The sequence below is a fragment of the Cuculus canorus genome, chromosome 1, assembly GCF_017976375.1.
Source record: "Cuculus canorus isolate bCucCan1 chromosome 1, bCucCan1.pri, whole genome shotgun sequence".
Classification (NCBI taxonomy): Eukaryota; Metazoa; Chordata; class Aves; order Cuculiformes; family Cuculidae; genus Cuculus; species Cuculus canorus.
This window is the reverse complement of record NC_071401.1, coordinates 71,051,809-71,067,446: the sequence shown is the minus strand read 5'-3', so window position 1 is coordinate 71,067,446 and position 15,638 is coordinate 71,051,809. Positions and strand designations below refer to the sequence as shown.

The 15,638-nt window shown below is 41.5% G+C and overlaps 1 protein-coding gene across 1 annotated transcript in view; it reads left to right on the top strand.

The window, feature by feature from the left end:
* Positions 1-5,837: 5,837 nt before the first annotated feature.
* Positions 5,838-15,638, top strand: part of PPP2R3B (protein phosphatase 2 regulatory subunit B''beta) — a 50,833-nt gene continuing 41,032 nt past the window's right edge. The window contains exons 1-2 of the mRNA XM_054086532.1: positions 5,838-6,005; positions 7,908-8,358. Coding sequence (XP_053942507.1) covers positions 8,011-8,358 — 348 coding nt within the window. The 5' untranslated portion in view covers positions 5,838-6,005; positions 7,908-8,010. The remainder of the gene's footprint in view (positions 6,006-7,907; positions 8,359-15,638) is intronic.

Genomic DNA, 15,638 nt, shown 5'->3' with positions numbered 1-15,638 from the left:
AAATTTTCAATTATAATGACTTAAATAAAAATGACCAGCTTGTCTGGCTTGTCAGATATATTCAGCACACTTACTTCCAACTAAGTTAGCACCTTAGGAAATCAGGACATAGTTATTTTAGTGCTACTTTATAGGTTAGAACCAAACTTCAGATACCTAAATTTGAAATTTGTGAAATGTGTCAGTAAAAGCACTATAAGAAGCTTGATCAAAATGCAATCTTCTCCTTAAAGCAACATCCTAAGGAGGTAATATAGTTCTCCTCCTTATATGACAGGCATATAAAAGCTCTAGAATAAGGACTCCGCAGTGAACCGCATTTTGATCTCAAGCACATGTTCCACTTCAACTCACTCTCAGTGGAACAACGACAACTCTGCTTTTGAGACTTGATAACACAACATCCAACACAGCCCTGTGCAACCAGGTAAAGGTAATACTGCAAACGCTTTTATTCTACCTAACTTATGACTTCTAAAATGTTGTTGTGTATATCTCAGATACTACTTGAGAATCTTATTAATTAGTGAAAAGCCACAGGCCCTTTTAAGTCATGACACTTCTGACCTAGGTTAGATGTCTATCTCAGGATAACATTAGTCAGACTTTAGAAATGCTGCTTTACTCCCACCAAGTACAGAAGGAGTGGAGACAACTCTTTCATATCCAGATGTCTAAGTTGTACATACCCCAGGATAGCAGGGAACAAGCCCAACCCTTGTTGCAAAATGCTGACTGGGGACAGGAATATTCCAAATGAACACTGCTGCCCTGTGTCACCATAACAGTGACAAACAAAAGCAAAGAAGAACTTGGATATTTAGCCATTAATGTATATTGACAGTACTGCTAATACCACTTTGTGTGTCACAACTGGTAGAACAAGGTCAGAAACAAGCTGTACACAACAGAACCCACAAGAACTGGAAGCTAGTGTGGCTCTTCAGTTTCTGCACGGGGGTGAGCACCTCCCCACACTACATGGAAGGAGGTACTGCACTACATGGACATATTAGTGTAGGTGTAGCAATTCCACTGCACTGTGTACTTAAGCCTGAGCACTTCTTTTGTTAATTAATATGAATTATACCATTACGATACTCTCTTGCACTTCTTAAATAAACTCCTGCCTTATCTGAAGTGTAGACTGCATCTTCTAGAACAATGCTAAGTACAACCCCATTGGTTTAACTCACACATATCAGTTGGATATTGCACACTTGGTACTTTTATATTTAGTAATTGTTTAATGGATTTTTAAAAGAGGCCACCCATAAATCAGATAGATACACTTCACATAAACCGTTACACACTAGAATAGACTTCTGTCTTCCATACATTGATAGCAACATTTATATGAATATACAGTTTCTGTACTTAGCATGCCAACAAGAACATAGAAATAGCAGTCAAAACGAATTTCAAGTTTCAATTATTGGTAGACAATATGAGCAAAGAGGTTCAATTTAAGTATTCTTCCATTTTTAACCAAGTCTGGGTTCATATATCTCTGAATGCACACATCCCTCAGTAGATGCACTGCTAAGGACACCTGATCCATACAGAGGCATGCTCAAAATATAGAATCATAGAAACACAGGATGGTTTGGGTCGGAAGAGACCTTAAAAATCATCTAGATTGAAGCCCCCTGCTACAGGCAGGGATATCTTAGACTAGACCATGTTGCTTAAAGCCCCATCCACTCTCGCCTTGAACACTTCCAAGGGTGAGACATCCACAACTTCTCTGGGCAACCTCTTCCAGTGCCTCAACAGTGCCTCATATCCCTGTTAACTGCAAGTATTGGTACAACGTGGTGATGATGCCCAAAGTGCTTTTTGTTTAGCAGAAGACACGTGGAATTGATTCTTCTCTTACCAATGTTAATCATGACAAACTCTGATAAAGTCAGAATTGATATTGCTTTGAATATACACTAGCATACGTGAGAGAATACTGTGACTGTGTATATTTCTCAGAGGGTTTATTTTTCATTTCTTATTTCCCCCATTCCTCTGGGAGATCTCATTGCCAGTTTCAACAAAGGGCATCATCTTTATGCAGATGATATCCAACTCTACAACTCTGTCAACTCACTCTCTGATCCTTTTCTTGCCACCTGTCTTCAACATGTCAATCAGCAGACGGCTACACCATCACTAAGGAATGCTTCAAAGGCATTCAAAATGTTTTAAAAGTCCTTTTTGTTCCATGTCTGTGGCTCTGCGATCAGTCTTCTTAATTCAGCCCTTCAGTTCTCAGCCAAAAACCTTTCTGCTATCCATAACATAGCAGAAAGGTTTTGTTTTCTTTTCCCTTTCCTTAAAGCTACTTCCATGATATTTACAGGCTTAACCATATTTTGATATCTGCTTCCTCTGTGTTATGCTGAATGCTTTACTTCAGTTTAAAATAGTGCCATTTTGTCCACTTTTGTTTTCTGAAAAAATACTTTCTAAACTCCACAAACCAATGGGCAGGAAGGAGAGTACTCCTCTGCTTCAAAAAGTGGAGATTCCCTCCAAAACTCTCAACATTTTACAGGTCTTTTTGAATGCAGAATCTAATTTTAAGACCTGTGAAAATACATTTCAATATCTACAGCAGCAAGTCAGAGCCCTCTGATATACTTACAGCAGTACCACTGTTTTTGCTGAAAGATAATAATATTTTGAATATTATAAAAATATAACTGTATTGATCTGACCTAGATCTCTCTCGTGGCATCTAGCCTTTCTCATCTCTGTGTCCTCTGTCCAAGGCCACAGAAATAAGAAAGTAAGTCCATTCCTTCACTTACCCTATTTTAATCTTGTCTGCATTTTTAGGCTGTCTCTTCAAACTACAGAAAGATGTAAATGGCATTATCTCTAATACAGCCTCAGTTCCACAGTGGTAACATTTCAAAGATTTGTCATAATAATCTGTCATAAATCTTTGGAGCATCTGCCATAGAAAAGGAAGTGGAAGAATGTATCAACCAAAGGGAAGTATAGCCACGTAAGGAAAAGAGGAGTGGAAGCAAGGACCTGATGTGAAAATGCAGATGACCTGCTGATGTACAAAATACCAGGAAAGAAAACATATTGGGATGAGGCTCTGCTACTCAAAATCCCATTGATGTGCCTACTTAGAGAGCCTTGGAGGAATACCTCTGAAGGCTGGCAATCACGGGGTTCCCATGCAGGTTACCCAGTGCAAAAAAGGGCAGCAAATAGATCAGCACACACTGTTCTCTTCATAAGGGGATTATATTTTTATTTTCTACAGCTTCGACTTCACTTTTCATCCTCTCATTTGTAATCTTGTAACAGTGAAGGCAATTACAGCAACTATTTGTGTAGAAATAGTATTTTGTGTTTTCCTTTAACAGGGTTTAGCAGACAGAACAAGCAAAGGTAAGCTCACGTGCTTTGCCAGCTCCTTTAAGGGAGCCAGTCAGTGATGTGTCCACTGTGAGCCACAAGTCAGAGCCTGCAATCTTGTCACCTGTGGATTCCATCTGGTGATGGCACTGGAGAGGCCCCGGGATCAGGGTGACGTGGGCAGGCAGCACTGCAGCAACTCAGCAGCCCTACACATCCCGAAGCAGACAGCAGGGCAATAGTCAGATCACTTATCACCCTGCAGCCTGTGGGGCTGGAAGTCCAGCTGACCAGCCTGAATCCTTCACTCTTGTGTCCAGAGGAGCTCATGAAGGGTCTGGAGAGCAAGCTTTGTGAGGGGCAGCTAAGGGAACTGGGGTGGTTTAATCTGGAGGAGGCTGAGAGACTTTATCGCTCTCTGCACCTCCCTGAAAGGAGGTTGTAGAGACGTCTGTGTCAGTCTCTTCTCCTAAGTAACAAGAGGTAGGACAAGAGGGAATGGACTCGAGTTGCGCCAGGGAAGGTTTACGTTAGATGTTAGAAAAAAATTCTTTATTGGAATGGTTGTCAAGCGTTGGAACAGGCTGCCCAGGGAGGTGGCAGAGTCACCATCCCTGGAGGCATTGAAAAATCATGTAGATGTGGCATTTCAGGACATGGTTTACTAGGAGTGGTGGTGTTGGGCTGATGGTTGCACTTTATGATGTTAGAGGTCTTTTCCAATGTTAATGGCTCTATGATTCTATGACTTTCATGACAGGGCACTACTGCCCTGTCCCCGAGAGTGGCTTCTACAGGTGAGCAAGGGCCAAGAGGTGTCAGGCAGCTTCCCAGCAGACATGGGAGATGGGGTCTTTTGCCTATGACTGAGATGGGTGTGGATATACATTGCCTGCTACAGAAGGCAGCAGGACAGCGTTCCCACTGCAAAGGCTATTGGGAAAGCAGGGGGCAACAGACAAGGAGGTTCAATGAAGCCGAGTGCTGGGTCCTGCACTTCGGTCACAAGAACCCCATGCAACCCTACAGACTGTGAGAAGAGTGGTTATAAAGCTGCCCAGTGAAAAAGGACCTGGGGATATTGGTTGACAGATGGCTGAGTATGAGTGTGCCCAGGAGGCCAAGACGACCAACAGCATCCTGGCTTGTATCAGAAACGGTGTGGCCAGCAGCACCAGGGAAGTAACTGTGTCCCTGTACTCTGCACCGGTGAGGCTGCACCTCGAATACTGTGTTCAGTTTTGGGCCTCTCACTATAAGAAAGACATTGAGATCCTGAAGCGTGTCCAGAGAACAACAAAGAGGCTGGTGAAGGGGCTGGAGAAAAGGTCTTATGAGGAGCAGCTGAGAGAACTGGGGTTATTTAGTCTGGAGGAGGCTGAGAGGAGACCTTATTGTTCTACAACTATTTGAAAGGAGGTTGTAGTGAGGTGGGTGTTGGTCTCTTCTTGTAAGTCATAGGTGATAGACAAGAGGATAATGGGCTCAAGTTGAGCCAGGGGATTCTTAGATTGGATATTAGGAAAAAAGTCTTCCCTGAAAGGGTGGTCAGCCTCTGGCACAGTGAAGGAAGGACAGACCTGAGCTCACCAAGAGGATACAATAAGGAGACAAGATAAAGAGCATCAGAGGATTCTGAAGACACAAAGGAACTGTGATGTACATTTAAGAGTGGGTGATATGAGTTCTATGTATGTTTAATCAATATTTCCCAAATATGTAACCAGTATTTCTCACAATCTATACAAATATGTAGGTTTAACCAGTATAAAAGTCCTGTAACCAGCTTCAATGGACACACACACACATTAGGTGAAATGATTCCCTGTGTGTCTGGTGTGATATTATGTATAAAAGCAATACCTCCTTAATAACCAAATTGGCATGGATTGTTGAGTTTGGCCTTTTTCACAGCATCAACAGGTTGCCCAGGGGAGCGACCCCAGTCCCCACCCCTGGAGGAGTCTAAAACACGTGTTAGACGTGGTGCTTGGGGACACGGTTCCGCGGTGACCCTCGCAGGGTCGGGTTTACGGTTGGACTCGACGTTCTCAAAAGTCATTTCCCACCTTCACGCCTCTATTCGTCCCCGGGACCGGGACCCCGACAGCTCCCGACGGGACAGCACGCACGGGACCGCGGGACCGCGCACGTGCCACGTGCCAGGACGCGCACTCCTGCCACCCCACCCCCCCCCCGCCGGCCTGAGGCGGGCTGCACGGCGACCCCATACACACCTCCGCCGCCGCAAAGGCTGCTGGGAAGGCAGGGCGCCAACCCCGACGCGCAAAACGCCGCGTGCACTCCCCCCCCTTCCCGCCCTCGTTACCATAGTGACCATTGGCCGCAGCTCGGGCGAAGGGCGGGGTTGGGAGAGCTCTCGCGAGACGCGGCGGAGCTGGGCGGGGCGCGCCCCCGGGGCGGAAGGAGGCGCGGGTTTGAAGGCAGCGGCGGGAGGGGCGCGACCGTTGGTTTCCTCGCGCGCTCCTCGCCTGGCCGGTTCCGTTCTCACGCCCCCCCACCCCGTCCCCCTCGAGCCTTGTAGTCTGTGCCGCGGTGCGGAGCCACGTGACCACCATTCCCCCCCCGCCCCGAGCTGCTGCTGCGGGGGGCGCTCGTGCCTCTGCGCGCGCGGACAGGTGCGTGCGGGGAGGGCGGCTCCCTCCCACCTCCCTCCCTCCTTCTTTCCTTCCCTCTTTCCTCCCCTTTCCCCCTCCTCCTCCTTCTCCTTTCCCCCTCCTCCTCCTTCTCCTTTCCCCCTCCCCTCCCTCCCCTTACTTCCTCTTTCCTCGCTGTTCTTTTTCCCTCTCTCCTTCCCTCTCCCTTTTCCCTCCCTCCCTACCCTTTTCCTTTTCCTCACAAGCAGCCCATGGGAGGGCTTTTCATCCCAGCCCGCAGGCAGTATGGCTGCCCACCTTTCCCAGCAGCACAGGTGTTGGGCAGCACCACTTTGCTTCCTGCCCTATGGAAGTGTCACTTGTGGCTGGGTGACAGCATGAGCGCTGTGGCAGTGTTGGTCTGTCAAACTGGTGAAACAGTGTGGCCTTACAGTTTCAGCAGTGGAATGACTGAACTGTTAAGGTTCAAAGAGCTTAACCAGTGCAGTATTATAAGGTTTGTAGTTCTGCTGTAGGATGAAGGCTGAGCTTTAATAGTGTATTCAATTGCTAGGTGTTTGTTTTGAAAATCAAGGGCTCATTTTGAGGCTTCTTCAGCAAAGTGTTGCATCTCCTTGCTGCCTTCTATACATGGATCAAATATTGGACAAGCCTTTAGAAAAAACAAATTGGGGGGAGGCACATGGTTTAGTTAAACTGTAATGAAACACTAAGTAATTTGATTCTGGCACCAGGGGAGATTTAGATTAGATATTAGAAAAAAATTCCTCACTGAAAGGGTTTATCAAACATTGGAACAGGCCTCCCAGAGAAGTGGTTGGGTCACCATTCCTGGAGGTATTTTATAGAAGGGGAGGTGGTGTTTAGGGACATGGTGAACTTGGGAGTGTTAGGTTTGTGCTTGTATTTGAGAGGAAATGGCCTCAAATGTGCCAGGGGAGGTTTAGATGAGATATTAGGAAAAATGTCTTCACTGAAAGGGTTGTCAAGCATTGGAAGAGGCTGCCCAGCGAGGTGGTTGAGTCACCATCCCTGGAGTTATTTTATAGACTTGTAGATATGATGCTTAGGGACATGGTGAACTTGACAGTGATCTTAGAATTTTTTTTAAACCTAAATGATTCTGTGATTGCAGAGTTAATGATAATAACTTGGGTTCTGTTCTCAGTATTTAGCGCCTCTGCTTTGGCTCTCTAACAAAACATATATATTTTTTTTTTTTTCTTTGTTTCATGTGGGCAACTGAACCTTAGATAAAACTGTCCCAGTCCTTGAGTAACGTTAAGTTTCACATTTGCCTTAAAAAAACTGTGAAAGCAAATGTTAAGTACATCAGTTAAAATATCAAATGACTGTGTGGTACAAACTGAGCAGACAAATCAGATCCTGAGGAAGGATCTTCAGGAGTTCAGCTGGGTATCACTCATATGGGAATGGACCTTCCATACAATACGGAATGCAGGACTTTAAGTGAGAAGAACAGCCTTCAGAAAGGAAGTTGAGCCTTCAGCTCTAGCTCTAAGTTTTTCGACTGAAAGGCTTGCTTAAATTTTAATTACACCATCACCAAGGCTTTGCATAAAATGCTTAGACATTTAGTTCTTAGCAGGTTCAAATATAAGTCTTTTCAAAGCTATTTGTCATAAGAAATGTGTGTTTTAATACATGTTCTTGGAAATCATTTGTTAGCAAGCTCTCTTTGGAGAGAAAGAAACTGCACTCGGCCTTTCTCAGTCTCCATCGTTTACGTAGTAGGCTTTTAAAGGAAATTGTCCTCTGGATTTGATTCTCACTGATTAATGGCTTACACTTAGAAAATGTTGTTGTGGTCACATGTTAGAGTCTATCTCCCCAAACCTGTTGGTACCTTGAGGGAATAAATATCAACACTGTAACATTAAATAATAGTGTTTTTTTTAACAGGAACCCTGGAGTCTGTGAAACGCTCGAATTCAAGTGGAATAAGTAGATGAATGTCAAAGTTTTATTTTGACTTTGATCCAACAAGAAGGGAAACTGGTAGAAAATGTCACCTGGGAAAGTTTTGCAACCTGTACTGAAAATGAAGGTGGATGAACTCTTTTTTTGCTGGTTGAGTCAGCCTGCAACTCAGCTGACGCTAAAGGAAGGCTTGAGAAGAATTAAGAATGAGGAGAAAACAGAGATTGATAATGGACATTCAGGAAATGGTAAAAATGAGAGGTGCACTAATAAAAATTCCAATTCCAGCCAATGCATATCAAGAGATACCAGACTGCCTTTGGTGTCTTTCAATCCCCCTCAACTTTCCACTACTCTTCCTTTGGCAACTCCAGCCAGCACAAGGAATGTCTCCACTGTTAGAGCAGCACGTCGATCCTCAGGAACCAAAGTAGTAAGTTTTTTTTCTTACTTATTAGACCCATCTGCTTAAATAAAAGTGAATTCTGTGTTTGTTTTGTTGGCAAATTATGCAGTAAATTAGTTTCCCCACAGGAGGTGCTGGGAGTGTAGTGAAGCAACAGCACTGAACGTAAAATGTCAATGTTTCTGTGTCATTAGCGCTAATGGTTAGGTGGCCTAAACTTCCAAAAGACTGTCTTGGCTCCTAGCAGCCCTGTTGCTATTTGTAAGTCATAGATGCCTGAAACAAAATGAATCTTTTCTGTTTCCAATAATTTTTCTGTCAAGAGCAGTGTTGCCCATGTTCTTTAAAACTGCTGAGTGAAAGTAGTTTTAAAAAATCCCTTATCCAGTACAGCTGATTAGATCTGGTGTATCTACCCTGCTTTTGAACTATAATTTCATATATTATGCAATACTTATCTGTGTTGCAGCTAGTTTACGTGTTATGTTTGCTTCAGTGGGTGCAGCATAAAGAACAGTCAAACCAATTGATTTTTGCTTTCTGGAGTATTACCTCTCCTGTGCGATAAGATTAGGGCTGTCTGTGCTCTTGCATTTCTGAACATTTACGAACAAACTAGAAGTGCTGGAAAAGCTAGAAATAGCCTTATAATAAAAAGTAGTTTTCAATAATATCCTTGTATCCACTGAGCAGCGTCCAGTGTTGGGGAAGACTCATATTTAGAGTCACAGAATGAAAGAGAAACAGTTGTAAAAGCCAAAACTTGGGTAGATACATTAGATAGCCATGACTAACCAGGTGTCATTCATGAAATACTCCTCACACATTATATTAGAAGAAATATCTAGCATTGTATCAGACACAGTAGTTTACAAAGGCTGTTTAGTTTACTAGATAGATCACATTTGCTGCCTACCTCTTGTTTAACTTGCTTTTGCCAGAGGTAACCCAAACCAGGTGCTGATGCTTCAGATGCCATGCTTTCAGTAACAGGCCCTGCCACTGTTAAATGCAGTTCAATTGTGGACAAATTTAAGTCCCCATGTTTGTTTTTAGTGTTATTTTTATAACATACTGCAGTCAAGTTATAACATAACTTGACTGCAAATATTCCTTTGTCTAATGATACTAGGCACTATTGTTAATACAAGACTCAAACTTTGGCTCCACTGAATCTGCATATTAATAAGTAATTGTTTTGGTACTGCATGGTACACTCAATGCTTCCTTTCTAAGGAGGTCTTGATTTATAATAGACAATGCCTTCTGTACAAGAATGGCACCCTCTGCCCCCAACTTGATAGTCTTTTTTTGTTTTATTTAAACTTGCAGTTCAGTTCAATCTAATTTGTAACAAAAACAAACTAATGTTTTTTCTAACAAAAACAAACTAAGTAGAAAATGATGTGTTGACGGACAAAACTAAGCATTGCATGTATGATCTGCCTTATATCAAACGAGTTGTCAACAGGCATGCTGTTTCTGCTATGGGTCTATGTCATTTAATAATACCGGGAAATTGTAAATGGTCATCACTCCCAATCACTCTACATGCTCTGGTATTCAACTCAATTGCTGGCTAACCCTACTGGTGTCCCAGACTAGCCTTCTCAGGGTGATAAGAGTAGACAGGGTAAAGCCGAAGACCTTTAAGAGTGTCGGTTAACTTCTTGCCTGCTGTTAGTGTTGAATGTATATACTTACCTTTTGACCCACAGGAGTAACGATGTGACTACTGTTTTGCATTAAAACATTTAATCCAAAGTGTTGCCTTGATTTCATAAATATTAATTTTCAAATCTAGCTTCACAGCTTGCAAGTCCCCACTTCTTAGTTTCAAGACATCACACTTCCAGTCTAGAGTTTGTCTAGAATGACTTTATTATAACAGGGAGTTGTACTGTGTGTGTAATCACTAGCTTGATCTAACAATTTAGCTTTTTGTTTGTTACCTCTATTATGTTTCTTTTCTAGTGAAATATAGAAAGTTAGCAGATGCTCAGTTTATTCTTGTATTGGATAAAAGCAGGCAGAGATTTTTTCACCAAAAGCCACTGCTACTTGATGTATTTGATCACTAACTTGTGTGCTATTTCCCTTCGTGTGTCTTAATTGATCACTTTAGGTAGATCCCATGAAGAACCAGGGGAGATTAATGAAGAATAGTGTTCTTCACTTAATTGGAACTGTTTATATAGTGCTGAGAGAGAACCTAGAGCATTAGGTTGTTGGTGTTTGGGGGTTTTTTTGTGTTTATTCAAGGAGTTGGGCAGAGGCAAGTTTCCAAGCAATATGAAATTTATTTATGTCTTTATTCTTCAGCTGAGCTGAAGCTTCGTCAAAAAGCTTCCTAATCTTTAAGAAGTGTAAATTATATTTTGAGCAGGCATCAGCTCTTAAAATATCACCAAGAGTTGCATAACTACATGTTCTGCCATGAGAAGTATTTTCTCCTAGAAAGCAAAATTAAAAATACCCCTTTTCCTTCTTGTACACCCATAAACTACCTGCTGCAGTGTCAAAAGTAATGCATCTGCTTTTGTGAACTTAATCATATTTCACACATCGATCCACAATGATTTTACCTACCTTGTTTAAGTTTGAGGTCTTCATCTCATTTCTGCAAAGCTTATACTGTCATTCCAGTAATACAGATTTAAATTCTAAGTAGCAGTCCTAGAAAATGGAAAAGTTAATGTCCTTAACTATATATGCCTAAGTATATTAGGAAAGGGCTTTTACATCCAGCCATAAAGAGGTGGAGAATTATTTCTTTTAGGACTGTATAAGTCAACTCCAGCATCTTTTTCTTAAACTTTTTCTTACTATATTCAGGAATTCTTGTAGTGCAGCGTACAAGTAGTAAACTCATCTTGGCAGGATACGTTTCAGTATCTCTGAGCTGAATGACCGAATTTGATTACGGGTAAGGTTGCTGTGCACCTTTTCCTGTTTCTTAAAATGTTCCTGAAACTTTATTAAAGGATACCAAACAATAAGGCTGATCACTGAGAACTGCCATCTTCAGGTTCTTGCTAGGTAGTAAACGTGAAATGTGTAGGAAACCACATTTTCATGCTAACAAGTTTCTGTGCTTGTTAGAAAAACATGTTTTGCTGAATTGGAAGATCAGTCTTGAAACGAATTCAATATTAAAACATTAACACCTTAAACAGTAGCATATGAGCAAAACAAGTTGATGTTCTGATGGCAGCTGTTAAACAGCATTAGAAGTGCTGTAGCTGACAGCTATTGTATTCAAGGAGATCTTTTCGTTGTTTCAGAGGTTAGCTTGTAATTGAAGTTTGAGGGTTATATTTTTAACCAAAATTCAGAAGATGCCACATGTTTTTGCTGAAAAAATAATGTCTTGTTAGAGGAGAATTCACTGTTTTTCAAGATAGTTGAAGCCCATCACTGATTAGCAAGTCCAAAGTACTTTCTCAAATAATGAAAGAACCTACATGCTGTTTAACATAAAGATGAGCAAAAAAAATGAGGCGCTTCAAACAGGAATTTGTTCACTGAACAGGGCTCTTAAGGTTCTGGGAAAAGACTAAATCAGAATAAACTATTGGCTTAATCTATGTACACATTTTGAAATCTAGACAGAACTCTACCATGAAAATTCATTTTATAGTGTGTTTTGGTGCAAGTGAAAACAAAACAGTGTTTCTTTAGTTGGTTTTTTTCCCTTTAGGAGAGGTACTTCCTTTCACTTGCATGTTGTCATTCAGAGTGAGGTCAGTGATTGCATCCAATGTACAAACACTGTAATTGCAAAGTCAGTCTCTGTTTTGAAGTACTTGCTAGCAATTGGTATTTTGCAAGTAGGCTTGTGATTCGTATGTACTAATTCTATTAAAATAACAGAATCAGAAACACAGAAAAATATCAACATTTAAGTCTTACATATTTTATGAGTATTGTTGTGAAGAAAGGAAATTCTAGAGCTGTAACTTTCAAACTTGAAGACTAGCTGTTGTAGCTTTCTTCTAACCCTTATCACTACTGTAAATGGATTTAACAGTGTTTCTGGCACTCTAGAGTATCTTAAACATATGGGGTATACACAATTGTACACTGTTCGTCACACTGTCAAAAATGCCAGGCCTGAAGGCCTAAAAGATGCCGCAGGCAAGATGTTTAATCCTAACCAGCTGGTGTGCAAGGCATCTGGGGAAACAATTCACAGAATTCCCTATAGGCATTTTGGGGGTTGGTGGCGCAGCGAGAATGTGATGTGATCTGAAGTACTTGAAAGTTATTTTCCGTTTCTCTGCAGGGTCAGCCTTTGATATAAAGGTACACATAAACCAAACCAAGAAGTATCTGCTTGATAAGCCTACTGTTCCTGCTTGTTATCTGGTGACAATTATTAAAGCTCATAGTCTTGTATTTCTGTAAATTGTAATATTTTTACTGCTTTACTCTATTGATGGATAGCTTTTTCCATTGATAACATTCTTGCCAATTTTTTTTTTTACCAGTTAGTCAATTCTACTGGAGTGGTATTACTTGGAAACATTTTAGATTAAGGGGAGACTAGAATGAAACATTTAAACCTTGACAGAAGGTTGAGCATAGTAACAGTTGTTTATTGCAACAAATCAATTCTTCTGGTGACTTGAGTTAAAGGGCAGCTAGGCTTAAAGCTGCATCCTTTAGACCAGTGGTGGACTATGCCATCTCCAGCTGTATGAGGTTTAACAGCACTTGGGACACAAGAACCCCATGCAACACTGCGGACTTTGGGAAGAGTGGCTGCAGTGCTGCCTGGCAGAAGAGGACCTGGGGATGCGGGTTGTCAGCAAGCCGAACGTGAGCCAGCAGTGTGCCTGGGTGGCCAAGAAGGCCAACAGCATCCTGGCTCGTATTGGAAATAGTGTGGCCATCAGGAGTAGGGAAATGATTGTGCCATTAGATTTGGCACTGGTAAGGTCACACCTGGAAAACTGTGTTCAGTTTGGGGCCCCTCAGTACAAGAAAGATATTGAGGTCCTGGAGTGTGTCCAGAGGAGGGCAACGAGAGTTGTAAGGGTCTGGAACACAAGTGTTATGAGGAGCAGCTGAGGGAACTGGAGTTGTTTAGTCTGGAGAAAAGGAGGCTGAGACCTTATCACTCTTTACAACTACCTGAAAGGAAGTTGTACCAAGGTGGTTGTTGGTCTCTTCTCCCAAATGACAAGTGATAGGACAAGGGGGAATGGCCTCAAGTTGTGCCAGGGGAGGTTCAGATTAGATATTAGGAAAAATTTCTTCACTGAAAGAGTGCTGAAGCATTGGAACAAGTTACCCAAGGCAGTGGGTATGAAGACGTGGGTATGAAGATGTGGTGCTTAAGGGCATGGTTTAGTGGTGGACTTGGCAGAGTTAGGTTTATGGTTCAACTTGATGATCTTAAAGGTCTTTTCCAACCTATACGATTCTGTGTTTTTATGTTCTGCAGGCTTGCTGTGAGTTTTTTGGTTCTTACTGCAAATGAGAGAAAAGAGGTTCATAAACTGTCAGAGAGTAAGAGGAATGAGTGTTTGAATCTTGCCAGCTTTTCAATGAATTAGTTATTAAGTTTTGACATCTGCCTTGACATTTTAAGTGTCTAGTCTTATATGTTGTCTGCATTTGAGTTGCTACCTACTACACCTTAAAACTAGAAACAATGTTAACTACTAAGTCTGGGTTACATAAGCTGTAGCAGCGCTTTGCACACCAGTTTACGCTTTGCAGGACTGAGTGCAGTCTAGCACATACGGTCCCTAACTCTGTTTTATGCAAAACAAGTGTTAATAGTGCCATGTCCCATCAGTAAGTGGGGGGTGTGGTGGACTTGGCTCCCAACTCAAGCCCGTGACTTTAAAGGCAGACTGTAAATAACCTGGTATCAAACTGATGTACTTTTCCGATGATAACGGGGTACTATGACAGATATCAGCACTAGTGTGTTCACAATAAAGGTCCTTCTATGGTGCCAACAAAGGAAGGACAGCCAGAAGTTCATATTAAGGTCTGGAAGAGTGCAACTATAGGTATTCCTAGAAAAACATTATTAGTTTCAAGTGTGGTGAAAGAACAGTAGTCAGCATGAGGAGCACTGGTAGTATGTTATTCATCTTAAGCTTTGCAGTACTGAATAGCTTGGAACAGAAGAATCATTATCCTGATCAGAGAATTCACTATTCATTTTATGTAGAAATTAGAAACTGAAAGTTATTCACTGTTGTAGCTTTTTGGTAGCGCTCTTTATTCTGACTGCATCTTGTACCCTGGGACATAAATGTTACACTTTTCTTAGCAGTAGTATTAATTCTGCTTACACATTGTGCTTTGTTAAAAGAAATAGTGGTCTTTTGTCCTCTGAAGTGGCAATTGCACTTGCAAGAGGAGATATTTCTGTCCTACTGGAAACTCATGAATATTTCTTATATGCTGCATCCAGTCTTAAGCAGTCTTGGCATTTCTAGTGCTGAAAAGTTGAGTTCAGAATTATACGTGGCTTTCTTCAAATTTAATATTTGCCTGAATCCTGACACAGGACAAATTCAAATATGTGGATGAAATGCATTAATCACAGGCACTCTCCCCTGTGTAACTGTCACTTCAAAGCAAGCAAACAACAAAAGCTCATAGCTGTGTGCGATCATTACTTGCTTCCAGTTGCTTCTCTCTGCCCAGTCTTTTGGAACATTTAAACTTAATTATAGCTTTACATCAGTCATTTAAATACTTCGTTCTTTTAACAAGTGGTCAGTCTGGGAGGAAACTAGATATTGATATAGAGGAAATAGCTTTCCTTTTTTCATTCAGTGATGCTTGAGAACATGTCTTACATTGTTTAGAACCTCTCCAAAAGCCCTACACTTACTCTGTCAGCAAAAAATAAGCTTGAGGCCAAAGGTATGTATGGGCATACAAAATTGTTAATGCAGTTCATCCAGTGAATTAGTTTGTCCACTGGTAGACCTAGTGAATGACTGCACAGAATTTTTTAGCAAGCAATGTTATGAGAAAAATCTACAGAATACCAATGGTAATTTTATATGGCTAACTCTTGCAAATTTAGAGGCTTTACACACACAACTGTCTTGAAAAGTTCAATCAAAATTAGACAACTTAAGTAGTTGCATTGATTCAAGTCAGTATCAGTTAAGAGCTCACTTTCTGCAGTCCACAAAAGATGTTTACTAAATTTAATGTTCTAACTGTGGCACAATATGTAATTAACTCCTTTGTGTTTGGTTGGATTAGTGCAGTATCCTTGGCTTCAAGTTAATCTTGGCTAAATTTTTCTTACTCCCATCTACTAATAG